We start from the raw sequence: 16511 nt of genomic DNA, 5'->3' as shown, positions 1-16511 counted from the left end.
CCTGCGTCCCGGCGTCCCAGCTCCTGCATCCCAGACCCGGCATCCCGGTGGCCCAGCTCTGGTATCCCGGACCCTGCGTCTCGGCATCCCAGCTCCGGCGTCCCGGCATCCCAACTCCTGCGTCCCAGACCCTGCATCCCGGCATCCCAGCTCCCGCATCCCGGACCCTGCATCCCGGCATGCCAGCTCCTGCATCCCGGACCCTGCATCCCGGCATGCCAGCTCCTGCATCCCGGACCCTGTACCCCACTGCTTCTCCTTGAATTTCACCTCCTTCCATCCACATTTCAGCTTCCCATCTGCTCTGTGTAAGCTTTTTCTCCTCTCACCTTGCTGGGCATTCAGTGAATGGCACTGATTATTCCTCCTTTATTTTGTGATTGTATAGAGCAGAGTTTGTACTGCCCTGTGCAGCCCACTGGCGCATGGATACACAGACAAGATACAGATTTGGGAAAATAGTGGCCCTGCTGCAGCTGTGGAAGGGATGTGCACAGGAGCTCAGATGGGAGGCTGGGAATTTCCTGTGTCTTATTCTACAGCTGAATACCAGGAAAAAAGTATGAAGGAGTTTCAGTAAAGCCTTACCAAATCATAGTCCCCTCTCCCAGGGTACACAAATCACCTAAGTTTTCCTGTGACTTGGTTTATAAAATCGGTGTAAGAGTCACCCACCCTACAAGGGTCTCTGAGGGACCAGTTAATACACAAAACTAATTTCTACTAAATCTTGATGCTACTCCATGACATCAGATGATGTATTTCTTGTTCCCTGCATGAACAAGAAGGAGTCTACTAAATGCAGAGTGAGACAAGGACTTTAAGTTGCACAGGGTTCCTGAAACTAAGGGTGCAAAAAAGAGATTCAAATCTCCAGACCCTTGCAGTATCTGCATGGCCTGATTTCTAAGACGTACTTGGTCAGAAGGATGGATAAATCAGGGAGAAGCTGGTCCCACACACAAGTCCTCCTGGTTGGTGGTTTGTAGCATTGCACCCTTTGCACTCACTTTTGGAGAAGGAGGCTGTGACTGTCTTGAAAGAATCACAATCTTTCTCTGATTTCAGTAGTTTAAACAGCTTTGAGGGAAGCAGGTGCTCACTGCGCTCCAAGAATGAGTAAGTCAGTCATGTATCAAAGTCCCTTGGCCGCACTGGAAATCCCCAAAGAAAAACCAAAGCCTGCTTTCCTGGTGTTAGTCATGTCAATATAGTGTTTTAGTGAGTGAACAGACACTACAGAGATGTGGAGATATGGCATAGGATAGGAGAAAACCCTTCTGGCCCTTACTTCAAACTAAAGCTGTTAACAGTGGTAGCAACAGTCTCTGGGTAATGCAGTCATCACCCTGAGCCCACTCGCATTACAAGTGTCCTGCAAAAAGGGAAAGTATTTTTACAGAAACTCGGTGGCATTTAGGGGGTTTACCTTATAAAGCAGAAAATCCCCTGCTCCTCAAGCCGACTTCGGAAGCTGCAGCCCTGCAACATCTACTAAGCAAGCAAAATGCTGTACCTGCACACAAACAGCCTGGTGCTGCCAGGAGCCCGATCAGCCATGAGCTGTCTCAGGATATTCATGGCATCTCTCAGGATCTACCCCTCACTGACCTAGCTGTACTTTGCATTTCCAAAGTTGTACTTTTATTGATGTCAGCAAGTTTTGTTTTACACCGTTTATTTGGTGACATCAGCTGTGTTTCTGAGAAGGCAAGTTATGGAAAAAAAATTGTTTTATAGAGATATTTCCGGTTCTCAGTCTGCTGAGGCAGCTTATAACTCTTTTCTAGTTTTATTTCTCAGGTTAATTCTTTTATCTGAAACATTTCAGCACAAGCCAGGATAGACTGAAATTACTAGAGTTTCAGGACTGATCGATGGATATGTTCAATCACATCGCCTAATTGGCTTTGCACTAGTAACAGTGTAAATCAGAAGTAATCCCACTGAAGTCAATAGGATTACATGAGTTTAAAAATACTGTGAGAAGGAGGAAAAGCAAAGCCACATTTGGGACTAAGTACCAAGGAGACCACACTGTTTTCATCATCTGCTCTGATGCACGGATGCTGTAGATCCGGCTGCTTTAAGGAAGCCTGCTGATAAGGAAGGAGCCTTAGCAGGAGGCCATTTAGGCTATTTTGTCCTAAAGAAGCTATGAGGAGATAATTCACTTTTGTTTTCCTGACCCTTTTTACCATAGGATGAGCATCCAGAGGGTGCAGCCCTGAGGAAAAGGGCCAGAGCTTTCCATGAGCTTAATGCAGCTTTTCCCTACCAAGCCAAAGGGGACGCAGCACAGGACTGTGACATGGGACTCGGAGGAGCTGCAGCCTCACTGACACTCCCCTGATTTCCACCTGCCGTGCAAAACAGAAAGAATCTCATCAAAACACAAGAGGCCCCTCTCCAGCCAGGAGGAACCCAAGGGCTGCAGGACACGTGGACATATAGCCAGGTCCAAGGAGATGTGGCTCTGCCCGGGGAGCTCTCCTCACTGCTGGCTGCCTCAGTTTCCCCACCTCTGAGATGGGTTTAACGGGAGCACGGACAAAGGACAGTGAAACCAAGGGCTGAAAGTGGCATGCCAGAATGCAAAGTATTGCTACTCAGACACAAAATGCCCCTCAAATGGGGTCTCTGAAGCTTGTCCTAGTACTGGTCACCTCTTAGGGTGAGATTCCTCTCCAGTGCGTATGGCATTGCAGCTAGCTGGAGGCTGAGTGTGGACGGGCACAAGAGCAGGTCAAAAACCTGAACTTACTTTACAAAGTAAAGAAGTACGGGCCAGCAACAAACAGCTTTCAGTTCCTCTGTACCCCCACCAATTTAAGTGCTTATAAAATTAGGCAAGGTGATTTCATACATCTCTGTCAGCATGCTAGAGTTAGCAGAACTTGCCTAATTTTATTGCTCAGAAGCTGCCATCTGAAGTCCCCGCAGCTATCTTTAACTCTCTCCTTCCCGTTAAGTGTCCCGCAAACAGCTGCCAGCTGGCACTGACGGACTGTCCCCACTGAGTGATGCTGTGACAAGTGCCAGCTGGGCGACGTCCTCTCCTGGGCTCAGTGGCGGAGCTGGGCTCTGCTCGTGGCTGTGCCAGTCACACATGCAACGAGTGCCTTTGGTCCTCAAGAGCCCAAGGACTGTCACTCTGCTCCTGTGTATTGAAAGGGGACTGAACTCAGCTGCCAATTTCAACTCCTTCCAAAAATGTAAACTTTAGAAGTATCCCTTTTTTTCCTCCAAGTTTAGGAAGAACCTCTTACAAACTCATCACTGCACACCTGACTACTGCAAAACTTGGAGAGTTTAAGGCCAAAACTATTCAAGTCTCTAGCCTACTCATCAGTATAGCATAGGTCACATAATTTCTTGAGCTATTCATATATATATATATATAGACATATATTCATCTATAACTTACTTTTTAAGTATTGGGAGACCTAACATTCAGCATTTTGTAGCAATACCAATCATCTCATTATTAATTAAATAAGTAACCAGCCCCCGTTATGACTAACTGGAATCCGTCTAGCTGCAGTTTCCTCCGGATGCTTGCCTAGGATGATGCCTGTGCATTCTTTCTAGCATTTGCAAGCCCAGACTTGTCAAACTTTTTCCAGCTGAGAAACACAGCTCATCTGCCCTGACCTCCCAAGAGCGGACAGCACCTTACACAGTTTCACATATATGCACACAAACACGTACATGTACTGAAGTGAGAAGGCAAAAATCTACACCGTCTAAATGTGAAATATCCATTTCTGAAGAATCCACCGTCATGGGATTTGTGACTAACAAATTTTCATTAGCAATTTCATAAGCAATTTCATTAGTGTTGCACTGGGACAGTTCCAGGCTGAAAGAGACCAGATTTAGTTGCAGAAGGCCAAATTGCACTTAGAGATATTGCCCCAAATCTGGAAAGGCTTGTTTGCTTCACTGGCTTCAGCTTGATTTGCTCTAGGGTAGCAAGGATGTGTACGTCACCTGTATTATATTAATTTATCGGAGCCAGGTTTTTATTTGGGAACCTATTTCCCATTGAAACTGTGAATGGGGTGCTAGATTTCCTCTCCTGGTCTGTCCATCAACTGCTAATGGATCTTACTGCCAGACAAAAATATCTATAAATAGTGTGCATGCGTATGTATCTGCAGGTTTTTCCTTTTATAAATGAGAAAAGATTTTGGTATCATGTCTTTGCAGTTCAAAATAACAACAAAAGCCATCAGTCCAGTATTACAACATTTATGGGGAAACAAGGCTCGGAGAGGACAGCAAGGAGATGATGAGGGCTGAACCTTTCCAGACGTTGGCAGGTCATAAATTTCTCTATGACTTAGTTTTCCCTCTAAAAAATGAACTTAACAATAATACCTCTCTGGCCCATATTAATATATATGATTTGATATTTATGAAATGTGGATGAGTTTCCACAGAGAAATACTTCTACAGAAAGACTATTTCATAAACATTTAGTTCATGATGAATGTAATTCTTTCCCCTTGTTGCTCAGGTACTCCACTGACAATGGCACAGAGGATTTGAGGAGATTGATATCGTTTTTCACACAAACATTTAATTAGCTGACATTGCATTGCTCTCAGCTACTGCTTGTGGATTCCTGCAAACCCATCCATTGAAGACTAACAGCTGAGTCAGGGACATAAACCTTCTATAAATCTGCTTTAGTGCCCACTGGTGTTTAGCTAATAATAGAACATAATCTCATTGGAAATCTAAATGAAATCATCGTGTTTTTCCTGCTTTAATATTACAAAATTAATTCTGAAATGCAGCCGTGTCTGGAGCACTGTCCATTTGCATTACAATACAGTCTCTGCCTGAGTGAACCCCAGCTGTTCGCACTAGCACAGTCCTGCATCCCCCACTAGCATCTTCAAGATGTTTTGTACAAGTAGGTACTGATAGAGGGCTGGAACAAGGCTGAGCACCCGGCTGGCAACTTGGCAATGCTAACTTTTTGCTTGCCTGCCCATTTTTAAAATGCAGGGTTTCAAACCCTGGTTTGAACAAGTTGGGTACAAAATACATCCAAATTACACTATCAACTTCTGGGCTGCCTGAGAGGCAGACACGGATCCAAATCTAAATCCACAGCAACTTCAGCCTCACCACAGTCCCCATCGGGCAATGTTTCTTACACTTCGGTTTCTTGCTGCTCTGCAGCTGCTGGATGGGACCTTGCAGCGGTGGCCACAACTCCCTGCTTAGAAGTCAGCAAGCGATGCCTGGCAGCATATGAGAGAGCTCCCTGCAGAGGGGGCCTCAGTAAATTACCCACTGGGATATATTAATCAATTAGCCCTGCTTTATGCATTTTAAGAGAAAAATAAAGGGCCATTGTAATTCACTCACACTCTAATGCTCTATTACCCTGCCAGAGACATACAATAGAGACTGATAGGCAATGAGGGGTAGGCTGATAGGGCACTTACACCCATCGCAAACAGCTTTCAACAAGTCCTCCTGCCTTGTGGGGTTTCTCTATCATTCCCTCCTTTGTCTTTCACTAATGGCATCATCTCAGATTTAGCAGCAGAATTCAGACCAAGAGAGCAAGACCCTGTAATTGATATTGACCCAAAGACAGAAAGGTTTCTGGCTAATGAAACGGCATCTCGTACATTCCTGGAGACAGCGCTTTCCTCCTGCCTGGCACCTCCCAGTTAGTGATGAGGAGAAAAAGCAATTGGCACAGGTTGCCTGAGATGAAATAAATAAATAAATAAATACATATACATATATATATATATATATATATATATTGCAATGCACTTGTGAATTAGTGACACCTCTCCTCCCTGCACAGGGAATGCTAGTATCACTTGTGCTTTGCTTTGAAAAATGCTGACCTACAGATACAGTCTCTGTGGTTTCTCCTCTGTCAGTCACTAGACTCCACACTGACAGCATTCACTACCTCTTCCTAACTGGTGGTAAAACTCAGCCATGAAAACCAGCACAGTTGTGATGATTTCTCTGAGGTTATGGTGGTTTACAAGTGCAGAGGTTCTGCTCTGGGGCCCTACCGCCTTGCAGCCGCTGGGGACTCTATATTGTCACTGGGGATTGTGGGCAGCAAGGCTGATGCTTTCCAGCCCACTGGGTTTGCAAAGCTCCTTTTTGGGCACCTTTTGGGATGCACTGGAGTGGGGCTGTGATGTGACTGTCCAAATGCCCTTATTCAAATCTGCTTGTATGTTCAGACCCTGCTTTATTTCTGAGGAACTTCAGGTACAAAATAAAACACTGTAAGAGTTATGAAAGACTTAAAAATACTTAAGGAGCTACTTAGATTGATAGAGAGAAAGAAATATGTGCTTAGGATGTCCTAGGGACATCCTAAAGGGAAAAGAAAATCCTTCCAGTTTACAGGAATTTTAAAACATAAAAAATTATGGTCAGGCAAGAAGTGAAGTCCTCAGGATGCAGGGACCAGTTTGAGACTTGTGGGCTATGAAACAAGCCCAATATGGAAGAGTCCTCTATTCAAAACTTATCTAAGGTAGAGTATGCATTGCCCAAATGCTGCATTATGTCACCTGTGTGCAAAAACGCAGCTGCAGGAAAGATGGTTACATGATTAGGACTCTCTGGACCTTGAACTTCAATTACTTCTATTTCCCATTCTGCCATAGCTTCTAGATGAACACTGTGCTTTGTTTTTCCCATCTGTAGAGTGAGAGGCAATGGTATCTCCTATCCTCCACAACTGAGTATGAACTTGTATTTGCAAGAAGTCAAAATACTTGATGCTAAGGGCTGTATAACCAGGGAGGCAATGTCAATGAAATAAACAGTGCTTCTCCTGATTTACACTAAGGAAAAGCAGAATCTTGGTACACTGTCTCTGCTAGTCTAGCTGGACAGTTTTTTCCTATTTTGGGTTCCCTGTGCTCATACTCTGCCTGTTTTAATTCCTTGCCTTGTGCCTCTTGCTGCTGTTCTCCACTTGTGCCTTTTAGACCTACCCGTTCCCTCCTCCCTTTTCCCCACAAACCACTGAGAAACACATGACAGGTCTAGGCCAGAGGAGTACAGGAGGAGTTTCAGTTGTTTTGAAATATGTACCAACACATTTGCACCCATGCCTTGTGAAGACGGGGATGTTACGCCCACACATGCAAGAGCCAGACCTTAAAATAAGACCTAATAGTCAGGCTGATGTTCACATCCTCTGGCAAAACGGCTCTCTTGCAAAGACACCTCTGGGCACATTCAGACATACTTGTTATTTCCTTAGCCATGCACTGGTTTCCGGAGGTGTAACCGAGTAATTTGAAAGCTTTTTTCTTCTTCTTCTTCTTCTTTTTTTTTTTTTTCTGTTTTCCCACTACCTTGGCTTTTCACCAAGAAGAGACTTTATGGGAAATGTTAAGATGCACAATTGGCTTATTTGTGATCCTGGGCAATATTTGCACTGCAGATGAAACAAATCACATGTATTATTTAGGTGTCTTACCTGTCGTGATAGGTTTTGCAATGCCCTCCATGGCAGGATCAGCTGCCTGAAAGAGAAGCAAGAGAAGGGATGGTTATTCTGGGAGCAGGGCATATACATGTTCAAGTACAACCCTGCTTTAAAAGTGTATCTTCAAAGTTTCTGTTGCATGCTGTGAAGGTAATACAGAGCCTGTTGTGCAGGGAGCCAGTGCCAGGCGCTACAGAGCATACGGCTTCTATAGAGCCTCAGAGGTCAGTGAGAGATTGCTGCAGAGCAAACAGCTCTCTGCACTCATCCAGATACCATCCTCAGTCATCCCTCATCACAGCCTGTTTTTTTCTAACATAGAAAAATCTACATTTCTGACACAGCCAGGAATCCTCTCAGTGTGGTAAGAAAAGTGTGTGGTTTTTGTTGGGGCTGTTTTGGAAGCACAAGCCCTGAAAACCTCACTCGGTGGCTTGCAAAGCTTGGAGAGAGTAGGACAGAGTGGGACTGGACATCCCTGGGAGCCAGTGTCTGACCCGGGGAGGCCAGTAGCTGGATGAAAATAAAAGCTGTAGAGCCCCAACACAGGTCTGAGAGTGACAGTGTTGTCCTGCTTCACGTCTCCTCCTACTTCTTGCTGGGATGTAAGCCCAAGGGTCAAAATGGCATGAGAAATGGCCCTCAATTATCATGGCCTGAGAACTTCTCAGGAAACAAACTTCAAGTGTGAAATATGGTAGGCTTCATCTTGCTTCTGTTTTATCACACCTCTCTGCCATCCAAATACACAACCCTGAAGCCTGTGCTTGCTTGTAGATTACTTCCACACAAGTAAAGTCACTGACAGCTCATAAACATCCAGCATGGATGGATGCCCAAACATGCCCTCAAGGAGCAAAGAAATTCTCCCAACAGCTGAGGAAAGACACTGAGAGTGCCTCAGTTCTTGAAACTCTGTGTCATGTCCCTTCACTTACACACACCGGGCAGTCCCGCAATGATTTCAGTATCAGGGAGTAGGTTTTGCTCAGGCTAGCCTAAAGCAGCTCCTCTTAGCTGGATGCCAATTACCTGGGCTAATTGTGCAGGCTAGCCAGGCCAGATCCAATTTAGCTTAGAATCATAGAATATCTGGAATTAGAAGGGTCCCACAAGGTTCACCAAGTCCAACTCCCTGCTCCTTACAGGACTACCTAAAACTCAACTATATGACTAAGAGCATCGTCCAGATGCTCCTTGAACTCTGACAGGCTGCTGTGACCACTTCCCTGGGGAGCCTGTTCCAGTGACCAACCAGGATGTCCAAGAAGAAGAAAGTTGGGAAGCTGGTACCAGCTTTAGCAGAACATCTAATATTTCCTGCAAGAAATGAGGCACACCACGCGTGTGGTGGGAGACAACTTCATCCACAGTGCTCTTAAAACATAAACACTTTATTTCTCTGTGTAAATAGGATAATGCGTGCTGTGGGGAGAAGGAAGATTGTTGGACAGTGAGAGAAGTTATGTTGTATCTGTTCGTGGTATTTAATGTTCTAGCCTTAAATGTTTAAGAATACTTTTAATTAGACTTTGACCTAACGAGACCATGTTTTCAACCGTGGCTAAAGTGCAGAACTGCATCTGTTCCCGGCAAAGCAATGTTATGCTTTGGTCTAATGCCAAATGCTGTGTCCTGCACACAGGTGGCACAGGTGCTTCAAAATTTGGGTATCTGTAATATACGATTTGTTCATTTTCTCTCCCCAAACCTATGTAAAACAGGGGAGAAGTTCTCTGTTGAGAGAGTATTTCTCCAGGTGATCTTCCTAAGCTGTACAGAAAGGCTGCTGGGTTAGAATAAGAACGCAGAGCTGTAGTTTGAAAAACCCAGGCATTTCCAAGCTTTTTGGTCCCCTACACAACACCCTCCCTTGCAAACTCTCATGGATCCTATGCACCCATATTATAAAATGTGGAACTGAGAACAGTCTCGGCTGAAAACCGTCCCAAGGACCACCTGCCAGAGCCTCTTAGTTCCCGTCTTGGACCCTTGCCCTGGGCTGTCCCTCTCACATGCACTCAGGACACAGGGAAGCATTACTTTTCAATGCAATGTATGAGTGTTTCTGCCCTCTGCGGAGAATTAAAGGCATTTTTGCATGAGACAAAGGGGATGCTTTGTCCCCAGCTAGATTATGCTAAATGAAATCAGGCAGCAGATCCACTGCCACCTGTAGAGAAGTGTTTTGTGAAGTGATTGAGACATTTTCATCAGTGAGGGGTTCAGCTTGCAGCCCTCCCTTGAAGATGGCATGCAGGACAAGGCTGATGGCTAGCAGCTTCCTTTGCAGTCAGGGCAACAGAAACAAAATTAAAATGTACTAATGTATTGTGTTCTCACCTGGGAAGTCTCCCAGTGGGTGAAAACAGCAGATACTAATGCAATCTATTTTAGTGACAGTTGAGTAGATATTCAAATAAAACATCAGAGCTTGCTTTGAAATATTACTAGCATTACTTCTTTCTTTTCTAATAGCAAAAATATTGCACGTAATGCTGTAATTTGGAATGCAAAGAGCAACACAGTAGGAGCCCAAACAGATTAAATTCTACAGTGCCAGCTCAGGGAGTATTCATAACAATGAATTTCACCCTGTCTGGAGTGATCTGAGTGCTGATGATGAAGGATCTCAGTCTCTACTCAGCAAGCAGAATAATTTGGGTTTGCTTCATTAGAGAAAATGATAATGAGGTGCCAGTGAAATTCATTTCTTTCTTCTTTCCCTTAATCATTTTACAAGAATTTTTCCCAAGCTAAGACAGACTGGTGCTGCTAGCGGGTCATTCTAATGTGTCAGAACTGACCATTTAACCGGAGGTCTCTGAAGTGTGTTATCTGCCTCTAGAAAGTCCAAGAGAACACACTTCCAAACCACGGTCCCCTAGAAATTGGCCTGGGGTCAGCTTAACTAGGTCCAGGGCTCTTCCAAGAGCATGTCCACGCAGCAGCTCTGCAGGGACAAGCTCTTCAGCCTGCTGTCCTTGAAGGAAGTTTTGCCATTTGAAAAAAACCCTCAAGGCTCTCCTGTGTTTCTGCTCAGCCTCAAACCATCGTTATCTGTCTCTGGCTGAGGGGAAGGAAGGCCATGGCACTTTAGGTAGGTGGCCCTGAGATGCCAAGGGGCAAAGGTAGAAATGAGACATGAAGACTCCAGAAAGCGGAGTGCCATCTCCACAGCTGATCTGATAATGAGCATCACAGGAAACAGAGCCCCGTGTGAAATTCAGTTTTTCCGGTACTGACAAAACCTATTAAAGTGACACCTCTAGACAGCAGGTGAACGTTACTGGACAGAATACCAATGGCAAGAGTTGGAACAGTGCAGTTTTCTTTTAAAATGCCTCAGTTGTTTTCCTGTGGTGTTCAACAAGTGGGAAATCTGCTTTCAGGGAAAATTTTCTGTGTGGGGTTTTTGGTTTTTTTTCTTTTAATTATTATCAGGATTGTCCGCCAGAGGGGGCCAATAGGCACCGATTGTGTCAGTTTGTGGCAAGATTATTTTTAAGCAGACATAAATCACCAAATAGTGCAGGAACATGCTAGGTGCTGCAGGAGCAATTTTTGGTTACAGCAGTCCCACTTCTAAAGGGGTTTTACATTTTTCACTCCAGCAGCCTTGAAGACTAGATCAGCAAATATAAATAACTGCACTGAGTTTTAGCATTTGTCACCCTCGTGCCTTAATGGTGGTGAAATATTTGCCCACGCAGTTTCTAGGTTAAAAATGTGAAGTCTACAAAATCCAGAGCAGTGACGGACTGTCCCAGATTACGGGCTTAGGACATTCACACAGAATTTGTTCACAAAGCTAGCTGGCCTAGGTGTCTGATACAGTATACCTTGCAGTATAATGTAAGATTTGCTAGGGTCTGTGTGTCTTAAAATTACATTTGTCTAGTCCTTGCTGCCCCATACTCTTTCACTGATTTTACATATATCTCTCCATATACATAAATATCTACATAGACGTGTATTTATACATATAACCATCAGCAGTGAAATGCAGCAGGCAGAAGGGTAGAGATTTTAGCACTTGTATAACAGTGTTAAGAAAAATTAAGGCTACAGACCACCATCCAGTGACTATTCTTATTCCAGAGAAAAATAAACTCACTTGTGAAAGATCAAGACAAGTGAATAGTCTGAAGCCAAGCATTTCTGCAGATGAAAGCTCAAGAAATAAACTGACTATAGCACTGCACGTAGTTAGTTCCAAAAAACGACACTTCCCAGGTCTGACACTAATGTGCTGTGCCACTCTTATTGAAAACAAGGCATAAAGGAAATTTCTTGGGGTGTTGGAAAATACAGGGCGGGGGGATAACGAGTATTAGAAGTGCTGTTAGATTCAGAGAAGTGGCTTTGGAATCATAGTTGCTTTTTTGTTCTGGTTTTCTTGTTGGATTTCTAGAGCATCTAGATTTTGGGTGATGCGGATGCCTTGTTTCTACACAGTTTGATTTTCCCTTTCCAATTCATCTTCCTTCATCTTAAACCAGGCAAGTGTAAATTCATCAAAACAAAGACAAGCAGCCAGCTTCCATGTACCTGCAATGGGGCTAGGGGACTGTGGGACCTGCTTGCCACCAGAAGCCTCCTCTTAATGCAGTGGTACCCAAGGCATAGGTCACAAGGCCTTCATTGTCCTTCTAACGCTCTTTTGAACAGAGGAAAATAGAAGGTTCAATCTCAGCTCAGCATAGGGAGGGCATAAAGTTGCCACCATTGCCCCTGTGGTCAAGGACTACTCACATAATCCAGCTGACAACATCTGGAGAGAAAACCAGATCTTCCCAAGAGGCCGATCACACAAAATGTTGGTCATCTCTTCAGAAGTTACAAAGAAAATAATTAAGCCAATTGATGATGCTTTAATCCTTACAGCAACAGGACTCAATATCCACAGAACTCCAAGAACCCCCCAGACCCCTGGTCCTGGAGCTGCTGAAGTCAACACTACAAGATGCTCATCCCAACCATAACTGTATTTACCAAAGGAGTTTGTGCCTAGCCTTACGCTGACAGTGTGACCATGAGCTAAAGTGTTTTTGGAGCAAGCCCTGGAGTTTCTTGAGGAACCTGTCTCACAGAATCATCACTTGTTCCCTGGTCTGGAAATTCAAGACCAGTCAGGGGTGGAGAATGACTATGCTGCTTCTGAACTTGGAGTCTTTCAGGTCCCTGAGAGGAAGAACACAAGTTACGCTTTTACTGCCAAATTCCTCTCACAGCGTAAAATTGCTGCTCGATTTTATTTGTGTTTCTCACACACCTCAGCCTCCTACTTTCTCCTTCAGCCAAGCTCATTTCCAAAGCAGCTGCAATAATGTCATTACTCTTTTAAATGAAAACCTTGACTCTTTCAGTAATATTGTTCCTCTGGCAACTAGTGTAACTGTGTTTATCCTCATGGAGAGGTAATTTAATGCTTACTTTCATAATAAGTACAAATGAAAGCCTCATTATATAGGAAAGCTGTGGCAATACTGTAATTACCCAGGCTGTTATTTTAAAGATCTCCCTTAATGTCCCACTATTTATCACTTGAAAACCCCCATGTCTCATTCTAACTGTGCCCAAACTGCTTCTCTTTTGGAAGAATGCTGATTTCAGGTAAATGACTCCTCTCTGGTGCAACTTAAAGGAGTATCAGTCAAGCCTTCATGGTTTAATTTCTGGGTAACGTGCATACACAGACACACAGATTGCACGGGGTAAATTTAGTAAGAGAAAATACTGAGCTGAAAGATCATTTCTGGTTTTCCATGGCCAACTTCCTCCAGCTGCCCCGCACTAGTGCTTTCGTTCTATGAATAGTGGTGGAGGTACTTCAGCACTTAGATTTTTGCAATAAGATTTCAAAGCCTGTAAAAGTTCTAACCTGGCATTTTACCCTGGTGAAGTTCACGGCAATGCTCCTGGTCAGATTAGAAATGCACTTTTTATACTCACAACCACCTGTACCTCTGCCCTGGCTGTAACTGTCTCACTGATTCCCCATTCAGCCCCAGATTCACTTGAGAGCAATCATCTTTATTTTAAGAAGAAAAAATGTCTATAGGCAGAGGGAACAGTTGTTTTTGTGAGACCTCACCTCACTCACATCCTCAGTCATCCTTGCTATAGCTCTACTTTTGCATTAAAAATCACAGCCAAGAACAGGACTGACACAAAAGAGAGCAGCAGTGAGCTACTTTGCCCCCATCCACTGCTCTAGGTAGTTTGAGAGAGCTCTGCTTCACCACATCACGGTGCATCCCAATAGACAGCACCACACTGTATCACACATAGAGATGTCTTGTGTTACATCCATTACTGAAATTTATCATTATTTCAGAGGAACACACGTAGACACTACCAGACCATCTCAGACAGTGGTCACTCTCCAAAGAAGCAACAGGAGACACATGCAAAACCAGGTAGCAGACACTGAGGCACTGATCTATCTTCTCTCCACCTCTCCTCCTAACTAGGCAGGACAGAGGGTGGCTTGCGTCTTGGATTATGAGCTTTCCACTTCCATTTACAGAGTAGAAATTGCATGCTAGAAATTAATGCTGCCCATGGAGTAAGGTCTTCTTTTTTTGAAAGTTCTTTTCTCTCCCTCTTTGTTTCATCTTTCTCTCCCCTAATTCATGTGGGTGCATTTATAACAAGAGGCAGCGACTGTTTTTCTGGCCACAGAATAATTTTTGAAAAGCAGTAGGTTAAAGAAAGAAAGAAAGAAAGAAAGAAAGAGAAAAGGAAAGAAAGAAAAGAGCCAATTAATAAAGTAAGAAATTTCTTACCGTCCTCTGAACAACTAAGACCATGATGGTGGCTAATGCAAAGACGAGTAACACAACAAGGGTAGCGATGGTGAAATACAAACTTGTTTTGTTAGTGGCTCCAAGCCTCCTTGAAACGGTGTCTTCATTCTCATGCATGGCTGATTCATGAGAGTCCTTAACCTGAAAAAGTGTTTGCTCTTGTGCCGAGCACATTCTTATATAGCTCTCAGGGTACTGCTCTGTATCTCCGCTTGATCGGGTTCAAGCTGCAGCCCATCTCTGTTCCTGGCAGGATTTTCCCCCTTCATCCTGGCTCATGTGATCTGGAAAAAAAACTTCATCACTTGTAGTACAAAGAAAGAGGGACCTGGGGGCGTGAAGCAGGACGCAGCTGTGAAGAGGGGAAGGAGCTTCATGTTCTTGATCAGGGATTTCGCGACGACAGTCTTGTATGCTGCATCAGAGGTTTCTGATGTCAGAAGGTGAATAGTTACCAAGATCAGTCCCCCCCCTCCACCTCCTCCCCCACCACCACTGGCTTTCTGTGAAATGGAGAGCTATGCAAATTCTGTTTCATTTTATACGCAGTGCAGCTACAGTTTGGTACAGTAAATCACCCCAGAGCTCTGCCTTCCTGTTGCACAGAGTAACCTCTTCTTGTTCCCAGTAGCATCCCAGAGCTGCGATCTCCAGAGCTCTGTGTTCAGAGCTGACCTAAGCTTGGAGTTTGATGACTGTTGCTTTTGCCTGCGAAGGTCTGGAGATGTTGGGTGAGATTTTCGTTGAAATATTTCAGTGTGTCAGGAAGACATCTCTGATGCAGGATAGGAGTTCTAGGCGGAGGCATAGAAAGAAAGCAGTCACACCAAAGCAGCTGAAAGCATGATGTTAGGATGTGCCCATGGAGACTGTCTGTATTCACCTCCCTGCCCTGGCTTATTTGCAGCTAGCGAATTAATGCTCATTTCTCTCCTGTCCACAAGCCTCTCCTCTGACCTAGCCTGGGACTATCACCCAGCCATGGGGCTTCTCACGGAACTCAAATGAGATTTCTTTAATGGGAAACATTCTTACTTCATTCCAGTGTGGAAGGACCAGTCATTTCTCACCCTGTGTTTTTTGTGTGAGATGACTCCTCTCCTTCTGGCCAGTCCAACTCGAAAGACACTTGGGTGTTTCTGAAAATTTTCACAGTTAGATGTGTGTCCTCTTTTGATTTGTATCTATGCAAGCCATTTAACTCGTGTAACATGATCAAAAAGACTGGGAGTGTTATTTCTCAGCTATTTCCAGTTCAGTAATACAAGGACATCAGAGACGCCAAACAGGATCTTACCAATGATCCATCTAGCTCAACATCTTGCATTCAGTAGAGGGCAACAAGGGATGCCCTGGGAAGAATATCAGAACAGAAAAAGGAGGTATTTATTGAGTATAATTCTCCAGTTTCCTCTGATTTGGGCTTGTGGGACTCCTAAACTGGAGGTAGTACCTTTCTATTTTAATCCAATTCTTCTTTATATCCGTGACATTATAGAGTCCTGGCATCTTACTATTATTACTACTATCTTTAATAAAATCACTAAAGCACAGCACTACAAAGGCTTCTATAGATTTCCAAAGTAGTGTTTTTCAGAGCGTCTCTTATCACCGTGGAAACAGGCACAATCCATTTTAAGCAGAGACAAAGGGAAGCAGCCTCCTCTCCTTAAGGATGAGACAATAGTTTCACTTGGTCAGGCCTTCCTCAGGAAATCTGTCACTCAGGCCTGACAGGTTGGATGAGGTGGATCCTCACCCACTGGGTCCTGCCTAGTGGATGCAAAATTTCTGGATAGCTGCTAGCAGCAGTTGTTCTCAGTCATCCTGGTTTGTAGTGGAAATTAATCTTGATTTGCAAGGGAAAGATGTACACAGTGTTGCCTGTGAAAGTTCATTCAACCCCTTAAAGCAGCCAGTCCTGCAGAGCAGCAAACCTACCTTTTGGGAAGCAGAACATGGAGACCCCCTAACATCAACCCTCCTCAACAATGTGACAATTCTGAAATGTGGGAAAATCCAAATTACAAAGATCTTGCAGTGACTGGCAGCAGCTACTATTCTTGAAAAGGCAGTTCAGCATCTCTTGCTTGTGGCTGAGTAGACACATACCTCGCCAAGGAAGATGATTTCAAGCGAATAATGGTGGTGTAGTTTTAAGGATGTCACAGCATGTTTGGTGTCACAAGGAGGGCACG

General features: G+C 44.3%; 1 protein-coding gene across 1 annotated transcript in view; it reads right to left on the bottom strand.

The window, feature by feature from the left end:
- Window positions 1-14487, bottom strand: part of LOC104833964 (tumor necrosis factor ligand superfamily member 8-like) — a 16360-nt gene extending 1873 nt beyond the window's left edge. The window contains exons 1-2 of the mRNA XM_010571014.1: window positions 14293-14487; window positions 7493-7538 (exon numbers count right to left, since the gene is read on the bottom strand). Coding sequence (XP_010569316.1) covers window positions 7493-7538; window positions 14293-14487 — 241 coding nt within the window. The remainder of the gene's footprint in view (window positions 1-7492; window positions 7539-14292) is intronic.
- Window positions 14488-16511: the final 2024 nt, after the last annotated feature.

The sequence above is a fragment of the Haliaeetus leucocephalus genome, unplaced genomic scaffold (assembly GCF_000737465.1).
Source record: "Haliaeetus leucocephalus isolate CR32 unplaced genomic scaffold, Haliaeetus_leucocephalus-4.0 Scaffold306, whole genome shotgun sequence".
NCBI lineage: Eukaryota > Metazoa > Chordata > Aves > Accipitriformes > Accipitridae > Haliaeetus > Haliaeetus leucocephalus.
The sequence above is the reverse complement of the archived record's forward strand: the minus strand, read 5'-3'. Positions and strand labels throughout refer to the sequence as shown.